The sequence below is a fragment of the Podarcis liolepis genome, assembly GCF_965112155.1.
Source record: "Podarcis liolepis genome assembly, chromosome: 14".
In the NCBI taxonomy this organism is placed as follows: Eukaryota; Metazoa; Chordata; class Lepidosauria; order Squamata; family Lacertidae; genus Podarcis; species Podarcis liolepis.
Genome location: NC_139569.1, coordinates 17,399,072 through 17,417,097, shown reverse-complemented (window position 1 = coordinate 17,417,097; position 18,026 = coordinate 17,399,072). Strand labels below are relative to the sequence as shown.

Sequence of the window (18,026 nt, the reverse complement as noted above, 5' to 3'; positions counted from 1 at the left end):
CCTTCCTCTTCCTCAGTGTGATGCCCTCTAAATCCTTTGAACTACAATTCCCATCAACCTCAGCCAGCACAGCTGTGCTCCCCACCCATTCCAGTAGCTTGGTCAACACAATAATTTCTTCAGGATGGGGATGGTTTTTCTCAACCCCCAATAAGAAGCGCCTGATGAAATGTTCCTGCTAACTGCCCTGTGGTCTTCAGATGAAAGGCGGGATGTACTTTTAACAACTAATAATAATAACAACTAAATGCATCCTGTTTTTCCTTTTGCTCTGGTCACTTCAGGAGTGTATTTCAAGCTGACATTTAAGAGCTTCAGATGGCAAAAACTTTCAACAAACTCAGTGCCGATAAATCTGATCAAATAAACGTCAGGTTCATTTAAGTATACTGAACATATATGAATAAAAGTACATAGAAAGCTGCCTATTACTGAATTAGACCACTGGCCCATCTAGTTCATTATTGCTGACACTGACTGGCAGCAGCTCTTTTGGGCAAACGACTTTCCCAGCTGGAGATGCTGAAACAGCCATCCTTTGAAATTCACACTTACCCCACTCATTTCCATGTTATTTGCAAATGGATTTTATTTGGATGCAAGTATGTAACGCGAAATAAGCACTAAACTTGCACTACATTCCGCTGTATTTCTGGAAGTGGCATTTGCATCATGTGAAAGCTCAAATTATAATGGGAATATTAACAGGCAAATGTCGTGAAAAAGGAATAAACTGCTGTGTGAATGCAGCCTTAGACGACAACCTCTTTCCTCCAATTTTTCCTCTCCCACTCTCCAATATGGGGCTAATAATTCTGGTCATCCTTTCTGGGTTGTTTCCATAATTCCTAAGCCCCTAAGAATTCACTTTGGACACACTGGCGCCCAATATAAACGTATGTTTAATCTAGAGTTTTTAAGAGTGTTCTTTTTAGGGTTTCTTCTCTCTTTTATTTGAAGGAAAGGCACAGCAAGGAATCAGAATGCTGAAACTCATTTATTTTAGCAAAATGCCTTATTTCTTGTTGAGTATGCCCCAGCAGATATCTGTGCTCTTTCTGCTTAATTTGGGTGGAGTCCCCTGGACTTTTTCCATGCTTCTATTTGTGCATCTTGTTTTGCAAGCTTGTGTCTATTTTCTTTCCCGTAAAGTCTTACAGTGTTTTCCACGCCTAATGATTACCTCATCTGTCAGATGATACATCCTTGCGGGGGGGGGGAGGGAGATGTTTGCAGAGATGGGATCCTTTGCCCAAGAATTACAGGAACAAGAAGTCAATGTTTCCCCTCAATTTCTAGGCTTCAGCTGTGAGGGGCCGTTGCTTACATAGCCCATTGCACAAGAGAAACATTTGCAGAAGTAAAAACAAAAAACTTATGGGGTGAAATCCTAAACCAGAACCAGTCCGTGATCACTGACTCAGTGTTCATTGAGTGCGCAGATATGGGAGGGGGGAACCCTGCAAATTGGGGTGGGGTGGGGTTGGAGGAATGGAATGGAATGGAATGTGCTGGAAAAGGGCAAAACTAGCTGGCTGGGATTTATATGTTTGTTTTATTCAGCATTTTACACACACAGTGTCTCAAAGTGAGTTGCAACACTATATAAAATGCAAGATGCTTAGACTCAGTTAAATCCAAGTGAATAAGAAGCCAATATATGTTTTCCCTGGGCTGCAAAGAAAACCTATTGAGTTCTCAATTTTCCCAGGGTCTTTGAAAGGTGCAGTTCACCCCCTGCAGCATTGAATTACAGTTAACCTTTCGCAGGAACGCTGGACTACCCTGTTGCGATCGGATATGATATTTGGCATGGCGCTTTATGAATACTTTTTGAGCCTTGAATCAAAATAGGTCAAGCTAATTCTGTTGCTATGCATTTGGCAGCTGAGAAACATTTTGAAAATGTGGCTTACCACCTGCCTGTGGTCTCCCTGTCTTTTTAGTATCTCGCATGGTTTTGACATCACCCACTGCATGGTGAACCTAACCACAATGAGGCAATGGCTAAGTACATCCAGCCTCTGCCTGAAGCAAGATGAGCGCCACACCCCATAGTCAAGTCTGACTGGACTTCACCATCCAGGGGTCCTTTACCTTTACCATACATGCATGCACATACAGCCCACTACCCTAGGGTAGTGCAAAATAACCTGTTCTTGTTTTCCTTTGCAGGTCTGAAATCACTGATGAATTTTAGACAGCAGCATATGGTGAGCATGTTCTGATTTTCATTTGGGGCTGCTGGGCTCCTTCAACTGACCTGTTTGTTGAGCATCCAACCTGATTTGCTTGTGGGGCATCTTTCCATTTAATCATTTGTTGCATTTTTCAGCGCATTTCCCCATCACTTTCCTAGCAGCGAAAAATATTTCCCGCTCCACAAAGTGGGTTTGTTGCACTAGGGTGTCAAAGCACTTTAATTGCGCAAACCTTAATTTCTGGTATACGTTTGACTTCTTCTTGTGAAATAGTGGAGTCTAGAGGCACCAACTCTTGTGTGAGCAAAATATGTACTATGGAACCTGTTGAAAGCATCTCTATTGCCTTTCACTTCTTTGTTCCCTTCTAACACACATTGAAGGGACGCGGGTGGCGCTGTGGGTTAAACCACAGAGCCAAGGTTTGCCGATCAGAAGGTCGGCGGTTCGAATCCCCGCGACAGGGTGAGCTCCCGTTGCTCGGTCCCTGCTCCTGCCAACCCAGCAGTTCAAAAGCACGCCAAAGTGCAAGTAGATAAATAGGTACCGCTCTGGCGGGAAGGTAAATGGCGTTTCCATGCACTGCTCTGGTTCGCCAGAAGCAGCTTAGCCATGCTGGCCACATGATCCGGAAACTGTCTGCAGACAAACGCTGGCTCCCTTGGCCTATAGAGCAAGATGAGCGCCGCAACCCCAGAGTCGGCCACGACTGGACCTAATGGTCAGGGGTCCCTTTACCTTTACTTTAACAAACATTGAGGGAGGTGCCAACACTACAGCCATCAAGGATTTGGACGTCTTACCATGAAAAGCAAGTGGGGTGGGGGGAACACCACATCATAAAATATGAACTCCTTAAGTCCACACATACACACATCTTTTATAAGTCCTCCTCTGCTCAACTTGCTGTGTTGCTTACACTGCAATCAACTGAATGCAACAAACAAAGTTCAGGACACACACACCCCGCGATATCTTGCATTATCAATAAAAATAAACAAATGCATAAGCAAAGGACACAAACCCCTACGCTAACAGTAGGCAACAGAATGAAAGAACAATACCCCCATCTCTCTTCCCCCAACTGCAAGAAGCCTATGACAAAAGTGTCTCTCACTAAATGTAAACAAACTGTGAAAAAGACCAAGAACTGAAAGTCGAGACAATAGATGTACCTTTCCCTGTTTATGTTTTGTTACACAAAAAAGCCTTTAATAAAAATATTTTTTTAAAAATACTTGGTCTGTGGCTCTTATGGATACAGCTTTACACTCAACCATAAACTGAGTTGGTTCTAAGGATGAAAGGATCAGTAACTTATGGTTCTCTCAGTTTCTAATTTTGTCAGACTTGAATTTGTTGGTTCAAGGAAAAAATAGGGATATAGAAGGGAGACTTCCTGGATGCAAAGATCCAGGTTTGGGGCAAGTTCTCTTTGGTGAGAGAACCTCAGCATAGATTTAAAATCACAAAATATGCAGCAAACGTGGAAATAGGCTTTAGACCTTTAGAATATGCCCTTCTGAATTCCAAAACTTCCTTCTCCTAGCATAGAAAAAGACCACATGTTTGGTAAGTTAAAAATGGTTTACTTAAAACACTCCAAAGGTCAGATTCATGTGCTTTTCACATCAGTCAGAAAAGTTGCACAAGCAGTAAAACTTGGCTTAGTTGCAAAATGGTGAAAATTCCTAAATTAGTGGTATAGAAACTCAATAGGGACAGCTTAGCCTCTTCACATGCTGAGTTCATAGAGTAGAATGGGAGAGGAACAAAGGCTTTATTATCTAGTCCAGGCATAGGCAAACTCTGGTCCTCCAGATGTTTTGAGACTACAATTCCCATCATCCCTGACCACTGGGCCTGTTAGCTAGGGATGATGGGAATTGTAGTTCCAAAACATCTGGAGGGCCGGAGTTTTTCTATGCCTGATCTAGTCCATCCCAAGGTGAGCTAAGCCTGGCAGGACAGCTTACTCTATGGTCTTAACCCCTTCATGTATTAAACATAAATTTGCATGTTGGTTATATCAGGCTGGTTATCCCATAGAATTCAGTTCTCCACGTTTTGCAGTAATTTGTGTTTAAATTTTTTTTAATCCTCATGAAAATTCACCAGCATTTTAAAATTATCTTAATAAACACATTTTATATGCAGTTTTGACAATGCATCTGATTCCTCCCCTTCCTCTTATCATTACGCCAGGCTGCATAGACCAACTTTTTAGAAACGTGATTACATACTGGCTGATAGTTTTGAGGCCACTGATGTGTCTCAGATTTGGACACAACAACATGGGAGACCCAGCTCCCCACATAAAAAGATACTTTGCCTCTTCTACCGGCCCCCCCATCTTTTTTTCTTTTTCTTTTCTGATGCAGCCCTAGGAAATGCTCTTCCAATAGAGATTCAGCAGGTGTCTTCCATATTGACCTTTAAACATTTGCTGAAAGGTTTTATTTTACACCAGGCTTATGCAGACAATTAAGATAAACACCTTCTGCAACTGTTAGTTGGTTATCTGTTTTTTTCTGTTTCACTGGTTTTTATTGTTTATGAAAGATTGCTGTAAATTGCTTTGGTTTTTTTTTTAATAAATGAAATTGTGGTGTACAAATATATTTATTAATGAGTAAGCTGAAACAAGCCCAAATCAAGTCCATGGGGTGCGTGCATCCCCTCTCTGCTTCTGTCTTTTGTGGGAAGCTTAGAAGGTTTCACTTCTGTTTTTGTTAAGCACATATTGCCCCATGGGGAATTGTGGTGAGTTAAAAAAGCTAACTTTAGAAAACATTGATTAAAGTTGGTTTAATGTGCAACCACAGTTTGTAGGTCCAGGCAACACGGGAAAAGCTTCCTGAATCCTTCTCTGGTGCGGCACAGGAAGATGGAAGGGGGGAATACAGGAGGCTAGGTCTACCTAGTTGTCATTCCAGCTTGTGCACATCACACTAAACTATGGTTTGTGTGCAACTACAGCCATTGTGGGAGACAAGGGAGATCTTGTAGAGTGGTAAAGAACACGGCTGGCATGTAGGTCTTAGGTGCAGTCACCTAATAAAGGATCTATCATGGTAGAGAAAAGACCCCTGCCCGAGACCCTAGACACCCCAAGCCAGAATATAGTTGGAGCTAATCGAGACCCAACTGGGCAAGCATGTACATTCTGTGCATGCCCAATTCTGGTTTATAGGAGGAGAGCAAGGAGCCTGTTCTAGTTGTTGTTATCACAGGAGCAAAAAGCCTTAATTACAAAGCATCTGCTGGGACATCACTCTATTAAATGTCTGCTTAAAAGCAGGTCATGAGGGAGTCACTCTCAGCTAGTGGAGACTGGTTTATTAAGATGAACAGAGCACTGGCCAACAACTGGCCAATCAGGGCCTTGCTTTTCAGGTGATCCAAGTGATCCTCTAAGGAAAGAGGTGTTTGTGTTGTTTACAAAAGTGTTTCTATATTTCCATATCGTATCACACCAAGGCAGTGTACCATGTTACAACATAAAACACAATTTGTTGTTATTTATTTTTAATGCAGAATTGTTAAGGTGACTGGCTAATCAATAATAAAATTTAAACAGCTGCAAAGGTCTGCCAGCATATAAAAGTCATCAGGAGACTCCTGGGAGTCAAAAGCGAGGGTGCCTGATGAGTCTCTGTTGGAAGAGTGTTCCACAGCTCAGGGCCTGCTTGTGGGCTACTGCGAGAACAGGATGCTGGACTCCTGTTGGGCCATTGGCCTGATTCAGCAGGATCTGCTTATCATCTTATAGGACCACTGTTACTAAATGTCTGGCTCCTAGCTGAGGCCAGTTAGCCCCTGGAACACAGGGGATAATACTCCCCTGGATAATCTCAGCAACTTTAAGGTATCCTGGGCACAAGTTGTTCAGGGCTTTGTATATCAACAGAAGAACCTTGAATGGGTCCCAGCAGCATATGGGCAGCCGGTCCACATAACATCGCCGACACTTCGTTTGATCAAACTTACCTTTGTTGATATCTACAGGAGCATGACTAAAGGAACTTTAAAGACTGAATCTTCCTTTTTGAATTTTGAATTTGAATTAGTTTTCTGTGTGGATTCTGTAGTACATAGCTCTCTCACTCTCTCAATTTTTGGATTATTAATATAAGATTTAGAATGTAGAATGGTTTGGTAGCATTTTGTGTGCCGCTTATGTGCTGCTTACTTTATACTGGTCTACTACAAGAATTGGCAGCATAGGTTCATTTCTTCGGTACACGTATTTCAGCAGCGGTGCTGTGTGCTGCTGTCCATCTGTCCCCAACTGCAATTTAGCTGCTACGTTCTGCTCCAGCTGCAGCTTTGTGTCCTCCATTCCTCTCACTCTCGACTGAATGTTCTCCTTGTTTCTCCAACAGGTTCGGTTCCCACTGTGCGCTGGTAGACGCTTGAAGCAAATCTCACACACCTTCTCCAGAGGAAGAGGCTTTCAAAGAAAGGAAAACAACACGATGTTTCTTTGCTCTTCCCACTTCCTGTAACAGAAACTGTGATTTTGACCTAACAGTTAGGTTATTCACTAAAGGCAAATATGCTGCTCCTGAGGCTGTTAAGTGCCCTCACTGTTCCCTGACCTTGCTGAACAAATTCCTCTTTCCCGCCTAGGCGGTTTTTATAGCTGCAGGCTTAAACTCTGTCCTACCTGTGCTCACAACAATATGGTTCCCTGGAAACTCCCTAGACATAGAGGTTCCTACTGTGTCCCTGTGACTGTCAAACTGTTACTGGAAAGTGTGTGCGAGAGAAAGAAAGAGATAGAAAAAAACAATCTTCAGAATGGGGGCGAACTTCACGCCTGGGGATGGGAGGCAAATGCAACTGTCCTGTCCATTGGGATTCTCCAAACTTTCTCTTCTCAGGCCTTGCCCCTCACCTGGTTGTTTTCACCTGGCTGTCAATGCATCATTGAACTCTGATGATGGCTAGAAGCAGGGTGTGGAAGCATGTGTAAAAGTTTACATCTGTTGCTCCACCCATTTTTGCTTCTGGTCGCACCTACCAGTAGCACACCGCCGCCCGCCCCCCCCCCCATTGCTCAGAAGGGAATATGACCCTCCGGCTGAAAAGTTTACATGACCCTAGCTTGGAAGATGCTACCAAATAATGAATATGCTCTCTGTGTGCGTAGCTGGGTGTTTTCATTTTTCAATCCTTGTGTGGCATGACAAGCCCTGCATTTCAGCAGTTTTGTATGAGGCCAGTCAGGTTCTCTGCTGTCCCCTGTGCAACCCTTTGAAACGCCCCCCAGCAGCAGTTTCTTCCTGAACCAAATAAAGCTTCCGCAGTAAGCAGATAGTTGTGTTTGACTCCAAATTTTTGTACAAGCTGCTTTGAGGCCAGTTATGTTCCTATTTATCTGAGCTATCCTAGTAGAAATTACACAAAGCCTGAGCTGGAGGTATTTGTACAGTACAAGCTGTATCAGTGTGTCTTCCTCATCCATTTAGCTCCCAGAGTTTTCTTTCTTTGTCTTGGAGTTGCTATGTTTGCTAAAATATCTCCGGTCCAGATTGTTCATAATGAGCTAACTTCCTGCTCTTACAACACGTCCGCAAATAGCCTTTCCTCATAAGATGCTAAGATTTTTTCATACAGCTAAAAGGAAGTCTCTCTTCCTCCTTGGCCACTAGATGTTAGCGCCTTGCTATGTGCAAAGTAACAAGCGTAATCACTGAAGATGGGTTAGTTAAACCTGCTAGCTAGCAGCACATGGCACCTGAGGTAGGGATAGGTAGAAAGAATCAGTCCCCAAATCATCATAACGCTTGTCAAACGGCAGAAGTGCCACAGCTCAGTGGTAGAGAACATGTCTTCTATGCAGAAGGTTCCAGGTTCAGTCCCAGACATCCTCAGATGGCTCCGGGAAAGGCTGCCAGAAGCAGTGGAAGGTCTCTGCACTAGGTATGGAGAACCTTTGGCCCTCCAGATGTTGCTGAACCACAAATCCTATCATCCATCGCTGTTGGACATGCTGGCAGGGGCTGATGTGAGATGTAGTTAAGCAAAGTCTGGAGGGTCAAAGGTTCCTCACACCTGCACTACATGGCCATCACGCAGGTGTTATTGGACTTTAACTTATACATTTATAAAACCTTAATTTCTATGTCAACAGTGTTCTTGACAGGCTTGAAAGCCCAGTGGGAAAGGATTTGGGTCTAAGGTAAAGGTAAATGATCTCTGGACTATGGGGTACAGTGCTCATCTTGCTTCAGGCCGAGGGAGCTGGCATTTGTCCAAAGACCGTTTTCTGGGTTATGTGGCCAACTAAACTGCTTCTGGTGCAAAAGAACACTGTGATGGAAGCCACAGTGCATGGAATTGCTGTTTACCTTCCTGCCGCAGTGGTACCTACTTATCTACTTGCACTGGTATTCTTTCAAACATCTAGGTTGGCAGAAGCTGGGACAGAGCAACGGGAGCTCACCCCGCCGCACGAATTCGAACCTTCTGATCAGCAAGCCCAAGAGGCTCAGTGGTTTAGACAACCGCGCCACCCGGGTCCCTTGCAGATTTGGGTGTACACATAGAGGACATTGCATGATCTGGGACAAAGCACCATTTAGGTATACCTCTGCAATCAATTGCTACTAAGACTCTCTACCAGTGGTATATGCACCTGCTCCTTTTGAGTAAGATAAACAGCAATAATGCAGCATTATGTTGGAGGAATTGTGGGGACACTTATTCTTTTGTGGTGGGAATGTTCTTGAGTGCATTGTTTTTGGACCAAGGTGTTTTGTGAGGTGGGTCTGATTAACAATCAAACCATTCCTTTGGACCCTAAGCCTGCCCTTTTGCCACTTTTTAACTCTGATGCTTTGGACCTTTTTCAAAAATACCTTGATGGTACCACAGCTCACCACTGCAGCTCATGATGGTGGCACTGCAAACTATTTGCAGCCTCTAGAAAGCGACCTTTATGAAATGCAATGGACAAAATTTTGGGACCTCATACTGATGGATAAATTGAACAATAGAACAAACTATAAACATCCATAATTAGAATATGCAATGACAGAAAGTACTTCTTCATATAAGTTCATAGTTAGACTATGGCACTCGCTCCCAGAAGAGGCCGTGATGGCCACTAACTTGTGTGGCTTTGTTGTAAAAAAAAATATGCCCTTTTCCCTTATGGGGTATCCAAGAGCCCATATAGAGTCCTTACATAGGTTCCCTATTGGTAGGAGAAAATAACAGAGGCCAACCAGAGAATATTGAGAAGCAAAGCAGCTAGTAAGCTTGATCTTTATTGATCTGTTGCAACAGGGTACTCCCCTCACACGCAGGAGAGGAAGAGGACCCAGAACAATGGCCTGCAAGGCCTTATAAAGACTTTTGAAATTCCCCTTCTCTAGATCAGGACCACCCCCAGAAACATTATGCATACATCACAGAAGGAGTGTAATCTAAGACCACCCCTCAGTAATCTAAGACCACCCCTCAGATACATCCCACCTACATCACAGAAATTTAAATGTTGTTTTTCTCTTCTCCTTGTTTATCTCCTGTCTAGCAGGTTACTTGATTGGATTTTCTGGGGAGCCTGGCCATTCTTTTGTAATGCTAAAATACTTATTTCCTGGGCCAGGTCACAGGCTCACACCTTATTCAAACACAGATTAAAGGAAGAGACAATGGGGAGGCTTTTCCATTTTTAACCTTGCAGAGAAAGGATTTGGTCAGTTTAGGAATCAAAATGGTTCCAGGTTGGCCTTCCTGTACTGATCTATGTATGTGCAGTTATGAACATTACTATATATCTAAAACCATAAAATTCCTATCACAGCTTTAAAAGAGGAATGGACAAATTCTTGGGAGGATAAGATTGTCAGTTGGCTCCCTGCCATGATGGCTAAACTCCGTCTCCACAGTCGGAGGCAGCTGTGTTTCTGAATATCAGGTTTTATACCTCTGCCTGCTTCCCCCTCTGAAACTTTTATTTTAAAAGCTGAGCTTTTTTGTGGCTTTTTCTTTGACTGGAGGGGTTGCCTTGGCGATGGGAGGGGGAGTGTTTGTTTTTTGCCTGTGTACACACACTATGCATTTAAGGTACATCATGACTTCCCCATAGGAATCTGGGAACCGTGGTTTGTTAAAGGTGCTGAGAATTGTAGCTCGGTGAGGGGGGAAACTACAGCTCCCATAATTCTTTGTGGGGGGATGTCATGTGTGTTGGATGTGCTTTAGGGACAAAAACTTCCAAGTTCCAGTCCGTTGCTATATAAATCAATCCATTTTTGCGTGTCCTCAAAACGGATCACTACCCCTTAAAATCCGCAAACCTTTCCTCCTGGAGTCAATTAGGTCAATTAGACCCCCTGATCAACTTACAGAAGGAAAGGGGAGGAGACTGGAGAAGCCACTGTTAGGCACCCGACCCCCTCCCCAATCCTGTCCCCTTTTCTTGGTTCATTTGGATGAGAAAAGTCCTCTTTTGCAAGGGGAGAAGAGAACTGACCGCGATCTAAGAGATGGGCGATTTTGCAAAGCTAGGCTGGGACTGAGTGGCTGGCGAATGAGTAAGCGCGAGAAGAGAACCGCGTGTTTATAAAGTCAGAGGAGGATCCAGCGAGAACCGCAACATATTGGTTCACGTCCCCTCCCCACCCCAAAAAGTATATACAGTAGAGTCTTCTTTCGTTTCGCCCCGTTTTTTCGTAAAGAGAGAGAGAGAGAGACGCTTTTTTGCAAGCGTCGTGTTTCCTCTTGCAAAGCGCGCAGGGTGGGGGATAGGTGCGATTTTTGAAAAGAAAGAAAGAAAAAAGTGTTGCTTGAAATCTGATCGCGCTTTTGCAAGCCTTGAATGAATCGGGTCGGGTTGCGGAGAGGATTGGGTCCCCCTCCTCGAGGAGGTAAGTGAGCAGAGGGAGTCGTGAAATTTGTCCAGATTTGGGGTGGGCAGCTTCTCGTGGGTTGCCTGGCGTTGCAAAACCACACAACCCAGTTTCTCAACTCAGGCCGAGTGAAAAACAAAACCGCTTTACTTGGATGTGTGAAAACCTCTCTTTGCTGGAAAAAACCGGAGGAGCGGATCAGAGCCGCTTGGAAGTTCGTTGAATTTCTGAAAATCCGTGCGGCTTGATAGCTGACTTTTCTCGCATTGATTTTAATGGGAACTATGTCCAGCTCATTGAATGTTTTAAAACTGCATTAACACGGTGTGTGCCCACGTTAGGGCCTTAGAGCTCAGTGAAGTTGTTCCTCCCCTTCATACCTTGCCGGTTCTTTCCCATCTCCCAACCTTCCACCAGTTGTTCACATCGGCACGGCTTCATTAGGGGCAGATTCATACCCTGTTTGACACATCTTAGCTGAGAGATGTGACTGGCCCAAGGCTGACCCAATGATTTCCATGGCTGGGGGAGAATTGGAACCTGGGTCTTCCCAGTCCTAGTTTGACACTCTTAGCTGCTTAACCGTCCTGGCTTAGTGCTAACTGAAATTGTCCCACTGCCAATGATTTTTCTACTATTTTTCTTCCCTGCCGGTCAGAGAAGCAGAAGAATATCTCCACTGGTTACAGTTTTGCATTTTGATACTCTAGACAGCATCTTTTCAGCATGGGCAGCATTTTATAAAATAGCTTAGATTATCTAGAATATTTCTACTTGGGGCCCCACCCCCGGCAATACCTTCCCCTCTCTCATATGTGAAGCAGCAGCCATCAATTATTTCAGATGTCTTTGGGAAATGTATCTTTTTGCCCAGGCTTTCCCAAACCCACAAAACTGGACCGTGTTTTATGCACTTGAATTCTCAGGGGGTTTTTTGTTTTTCTTCTATAAGCTGTTATAAGGGTTTCGGGTGGCACTGTGGACTACTGAGCCTCTTGGACTTGCTGATCAGAAGGTCAGTGGTTCAAATCTGTGCGAAAGGGTGAGATCCTGTCGCAACTTCTGCCAACCTAGCAGTTTGAAAGCACACCAGTGCAATAGATAAATAGGTACCCCTGTGGCGGGAAGGTAAACGGCGTTTCGGTGAGCTCTGGTTTCCGTCATGGTATTCTGTTGTGCCAGAAGCGGTTTAGTCATGCTGGCCACATGACCTGGAAAGCTGTCTTTGGACAATCACTGACTTGCTCGGCCTGAAGCGAGATGAGCGCCACACCCCATAGTCACCTTTGACTGGACTTAACCATCCAGGGGTCCTTTACCTTTTTTTTGCCTATACGGTATGCTGTTATACTGATTTTTAGGTTTTCTTTTTGCTTTTGTTTTAATGACATATTGTTTGTTTTTTTGCACTGTACACCGCTTAGAGATTTTGGAAATACTAAGTGGTATGTAAATGCTTTTAAATAAAGAATACGATTTTGTAACCCTTACAACAACCTTGTAAGGTAGCTCAATATAATTATCCCAGTTTTGGAAGGAGCGGTAGGCTGAGAGAGAGAAGAGCAGTGGCGTAGCGTGGGGGGTGCAGGGGGGGCCGGCCACACCGGGCGCAACATCTGGGGGTTAGGGTTAGGGGGCGCAAATCCACGGGTTAGGGGGCGCAAATTACTTGCCTTGCCCCGGGTGCTGACAACCCACGCTACGCCACTGGAGAAGAGCTTGCCTAAGGCAGGCGTAAAATCAAAGTGGTGTATTTCCTTATTAGTAGCTCATGCAAGACAGCTTTCTAGCCTTGTTATATAACATTACAGAATTCTAGCCTTACATGTGCAAAAACCTGGGCATGCAGGAAAATCTGAAGTGTTTTTAATTCTGGTTTTATAGGTGCTAGGGAATATGTACCTTTTGTGATTACAAGTTTCCAAAATATTCAGTGGGTTGTGTTACCCACAATGGATAAAGTGAGAAGAGTGATTTGAAGCACACCACATAAACATGTTCCTTTCTTTCCCAAACGCTTTCTCTCTTAAAAAAAAGAAAAGGCTTAATTAGATTCAGATCAGCTCTTAATAAAAAGGTCAACAGCTGTCGGAGCCAAGCTGTCATGCCTCTTCAGTTGTTTGTGGTTCAGTGTGGCTGATGGAACACCCCTTTTCAATGTAAAACACACTGTCATAGAGAACCTTTGACTTGAAGGTTTCACTAAGCTCCCTTTACAGGGCTCACTTTTTATGTTCCATTTGGTGGAGATATTTTCCATATATGCTGCATTTTCCAACATAGCACCTTTCATGACTGCTGCATCAGATCATTTTTGTTTGTGGTGTTAGGCAATGATGCCTAACGTGAAGTAGCAGTGGTTGGTGTGTGTGTGGATTTGATTTAGTTTGGCATTTGAAAGCGAGCTTACAATATTTGCACTTTCTGACATAGGCAAAGCAAAAACAACTATCCTTCAAAATTTGTGCTTTCCCAAATTTTACAATGCAGTTCTCCAGCCACAAGTAATGTACAAAGTTCCACACATACTAGGGAAATGTTATCCAGCCCTGGGTCTCCAGTTGTTGTCAAACATATTCTATTGGAGGTAATTGATTTGCAGAAGTGTGGATGTTAGAGAAAATGGCACACAAAAACCTGCACATTACAGGAAATCCGTACTGAACCATAACTGTCAACTTTTCCCTTTTCTTGCGAGGAATCCTATTCGGAATAAGGGAATTTCCCTTTAAAAAAGGGAAACGTTGACAGCTATGACTGAAATCATGATAAATTTTCATGAGAACCTTTAGAAAAATAATGATGCACAAACTGATGTGGAAATCTGGGGACTGAAAAAATGAGAAAAGTGAGAGAAACAGAAAGTGATTTAATTTTCCATGCCTACTTGACAAGTAGTGGGACGTGGGTGGCGCTGTGGGTTAAACCACAGAGCCTAAGACTTGCCGATCAGAAGGTCGGCGGTTCAAATCCCCACGACGGAGTGAGCTCTCGTTGCTCGGTCCCTGCTCCTGCCAACCTAGCAGTTCGAAAGCATGTCAAAGTGCAAGTAGATAAATAGGTACCACTCTGGTGGGAAGGTAAACTGCGTTTCCGTGCGCTGCTCTGGTTCACCAGAAGCGGCTTTGTCATGCTGGCCACATGACCCAGAAGCTGTATGCCGGCTCCCTTGGCCAGTAAAGCGAGATGAGCGCCGCAAAACCAGAGTCGGTCATGACTGGACCTAATGGTCAGGGGTCCCTTTACCTTTACCTTACTTGACAAGTAACGCCTAACTTGGCAGTGGCATACAACCCTTTTCCTTTTGCAAAATTTAAAACTAAAGAGAAGCATTGTGTTCCTCACCACCAACTTTGTGTTTCCCTCTTTCTCTCCCCTTTAGATTCAGGATGATGACATCGTCAGCTAGTCACAACTGAGAGGCTCTGCTGTCAAACTGAGTCAAACTTCTTCTTGCCATTTTCTCCTCCATCCTGCTCAGCTCTCTTGGAAAGTGGACCACACCCTTCTCCTCCCTGGAGAGCTGGTAGCCTCTGTAGTCATGGGGCCTGGCCTATTACTGGCATCTCTGTTCTGTGTGTGCTTCTTGCTGCATGAGGTGGATTCTCTGAGCCTCACTGAGAACCCCAAGAAACAGAAGGCAGAGCACATGCTCCGCATTAATGAGGTCAATGCAGATAACCCAGGGATCGACACCTTGGAGTATGTGGAGTTGTATCACACAAGTGGCCAGCAGACCCCTCTAGATGGCTACTCCTTGGTCTTTTACAATGGCAAGGGCAATACGGCCTACAAAGTCCAGGATCTCGGGGGCTTTTCCACCAATAACGAAGGCTTCTTCCTCTTGGGGTCCTCTACGGTCATTCCGAAGCCATCGGTGATCCTGCCTAACAACACAATCCAGAACGGGCCAGATGCTATTGCGCTCTATTTTGGGACAAAGAAGCTGCATGAGGGAATGACCGTCACCAACGAAGGGCTGGTGGATGCGTTGGTCCATAAGTCTAAAATGAGTGACAGAGCAGATGAGCTGGTCCGTGTTTTGACCCCGGGTGTGGAGCCTTTCCTGGAGGACCCTTTCTTCAGGACCACAGATGAGGCACTGGAAAGATGCTGGGGGACTGATTCTCATTGGTTCTTCCAAGTGGGTGCGCCTACACCAGCCATGGATAACCACTGCATCCCTTTTTCTCAGCTGAACGAATCGGCCGTGTTGATCAACGAGGTTAACATCGTGTCGTCCCCTGGAGAGTTTGAGTTTGTCGAGCTACAAGGCCGTCCTTCAACTCAAGTAGATGGCTTGGTACTGGTGTTGATTGAGGGGAGCACCCAAGAGATTTACTTTGTGATGGAGGTGCATGGCAAGACATCCCCTGATGGGCTGCTTCTCCTTGGCCCAGGCCAGTTCAACTCCTCAGGTAGGGCTGGGCTGCTGCTCATGGTGTTGGCATCTTCTCACATACCAAGGGTGGAATGTGTAGCAAGATGTCTTATACCAAGTCAAGCTGTTGGGCCATCTAGTTTAGCATTGTCCAGACCAGGGTTTCCCAAACTTGGGTCTCCAGGTGTTTGTGGACTACAATTCCCATCATCCCATGACCACTGATCTTGCTAGCTAGGGATGATGGGAGTTGTAGTCCGTTGGAAAGCAAATGGAATGCAAGATAAATCTGAGCACCATCTCTAGCAATATGGCATTGTGTGTCCATGTGGGTGTTTCCTTGGGCTGATTAACAGGTTGTTTTAATAGGAATAAACCCTCGTTTTTCTTCTCTTGCTTTGACCTCCAGTTGACCTGCCATTCCCCCAGAACTCCAGAAGACCCCTCCTCAGGGCAGGTGCCAATGCTGTTGCCCTGTACAGAGGGACTCCTGCCAGCTTTGCTGAGGGGGCTGCTGTGTCAGCAACAGACCTCCTGGATGCCCTGGTGTACTCTACAGCTGAAAGTGCTGATTTGAAGCTGCAAGATGTCTTGACTCCCGGGAAGCCCCTCTTCCATGCAAGAGAGAGGTGAGAATAAGAAGGGCAGGGAATTTCTGTGGCCTTCCTTTCCAATAAGGGAGCCCACCACACCGCAGGGCCAGATTTCATGTTCTGTAGCTATTTTATTTATTGAATTTATATTATTTATTTCATAAATTTATGCACCACTGGATTGTAAGAAAACCCCCTCAAAGACGAAACAATAAAATCAAGAAAAGTTCAGAAATATATCCTCATTATCATTATTTTATTTGTATGCTGCCTTTCCATAGTTGAAACAACATGACAAGATTTACATAATTACAAACATAACAGAAATCATAAACAATAAATAAAATGCATCAAAAAGTACATAACCAAATGGAAACAATTTCCACTAAATCATAAGATCTAAAACTAAAGATACAACAGTAATATCAATAACAGCAACAAGCTCTCTCAACCTCCTGTGAAAAATACTCCAGCCCAAGAATCTGTTCAACAGCCTCAGTTTTTGTAGTTGGAGTCAGTCCCAAAGGAGCCCAAGGGTGGCAAGGCAGCCCAGCTACAAACATGCAAGTGAGGGACATCTTGCATAAAGTGATCTATTTACTTTGGGTTGTGTCTAATGCTTGACCTCCTCAGAGTAGACCCATTGAAATCTGCGGATGCAACTAACTTAAGCTGCTTAAATTCAGTAGAACTAACTGTATAGGGCTTAGTTTGAGACAACTATCTATTGGTTACCAGTTCATTTCCAGGCCCAATTTAAGGTGCTCACGCTAGTGTTTAAAGCATTAAATGATTTAGGCCTCAGTCTATAGCATAAGATTAGTCAGTCAGCTTCTTATCCTGTTAATCTCCATTACAGGTCCCAGCAAAATGATACATCTGTGAACCGCTGTGTCTGTTGCTCCGTCGCCCGGGATCCCTCCGTTTATGCTCTCGGCAAGCCCACGCCTGGGCAATTCAATGACTGTCCCAAGAGATGCTTTGGGCAAACCATTTCCTTCTGCCTTCAAGTTGCAGGTGAGTGCTGCAGCCTCCAGATCAATCAAAGCAGTGCAGATCAGTTACTTTGGGATCTCAGCGTAATGGCTGTATGGCAGGGGTTGGGAATTTCTAACCTGAATCAGGCAGGTGTCCTTATTTGGCCCACAAAACTTCCCCCCCCCAACCACACCTTCCTGACTGTGTTGTCTTCCATATGAAAATCCAAATTCAATGTAGTAATTTCCAACAGATATCTTATTAATAGGCGAGTACGCATGCATGTACAACATTGATCAGTTTTTTGTTGTCTTCTGTATGAAGTCCCAAATTCATTGTAGCAATTTAGAACAGGTATTTTATTAATAAGCATGCACACATATATGTACAACATCAATCAATTTAACATAATCTTCAGTAACTCTTGAAGTTAGACAGCCTCCAGGTTGTCAGCATTGGTGTTGTTGTTTTAAAGCCGCAAGGATCTTGGTGCAGATGTTAGCATTGATTAACAGAACCTATATTTCTGTGCCAGAAAGGCAGAATGGTGCAGTGGTTAGAGTCTCAGACTATGGACTGGGGAGATTCACATTCAAATCCCCACTCAGGTGATGAACACCCTCATCGACCTTGAGCTGGCTACTATCTCAGCCTAAGCTACAGAAAAGGTCTCTCTTCAGGGTTGTTGTAAAGTAAAATGGGTGGTTATAAGGGGGGGGGGGAGAGAAGGGCTGTGTATGCTTTGATCTAAACTGCTTCCATCTGTGGAACTGGCACGCACCCTCCCTCCAATATTTTTTATTGAATTTTATCCATATAACCCAAATAACCAAGTAGAACTTCATGAGAAAAACTCATGAAAACTAAACCAAACCAAGGGTGGCATGGGATGGTACATTCACAAGAAGAAATGAATAAAGCTGGTTGTCTGGATATTTGCAATAGGAAGTCGGGGAGCCCAGAAGTAGATGGCAGGTGCCAGAGCCAATGCCAGAGCCAACCAATGCTA

General features: G+C 44.3%; 1 protein-coding gene across 2 annotated transcripts in view; it reads left to right on the top strand.

Moving 5' to 3' along the window:
• The first annotated feature begins 10,603 nt into the window (after positions 1–10,603).
• Positions 10,604–18,026, top strand: part of LOC310692645 (uncharacterized protein) — a 32,157-nt gene continuing 24,734 nt past the window's right edge. The window contains exons 1-4 of one of the 2 annotated variants that reach the window (XM_083473633.1): positions 10,604–11,083; positions 14,448–15,483; positions 15,856–16,075; positions 16,899–17,056. In XM_083473633.1, the coding sequence (XP_083329759.1) occupies positions 14,607–15,483; positions 15,856–16,075; positions 16,899–17,056 (1,255 nt within the window). In that variant the 5' untranslated portion in view covers positions 10,604–11,083; positions 14,448–14,606. The remainder of the gene's footprint in view (positions 11,084–14,447; positions 15,484–15,855; positions 16,076–16,898; positions 17,057–18,026) is intronic. The other variant, XM_083473634.1, reaches the window with a different exon arrangement.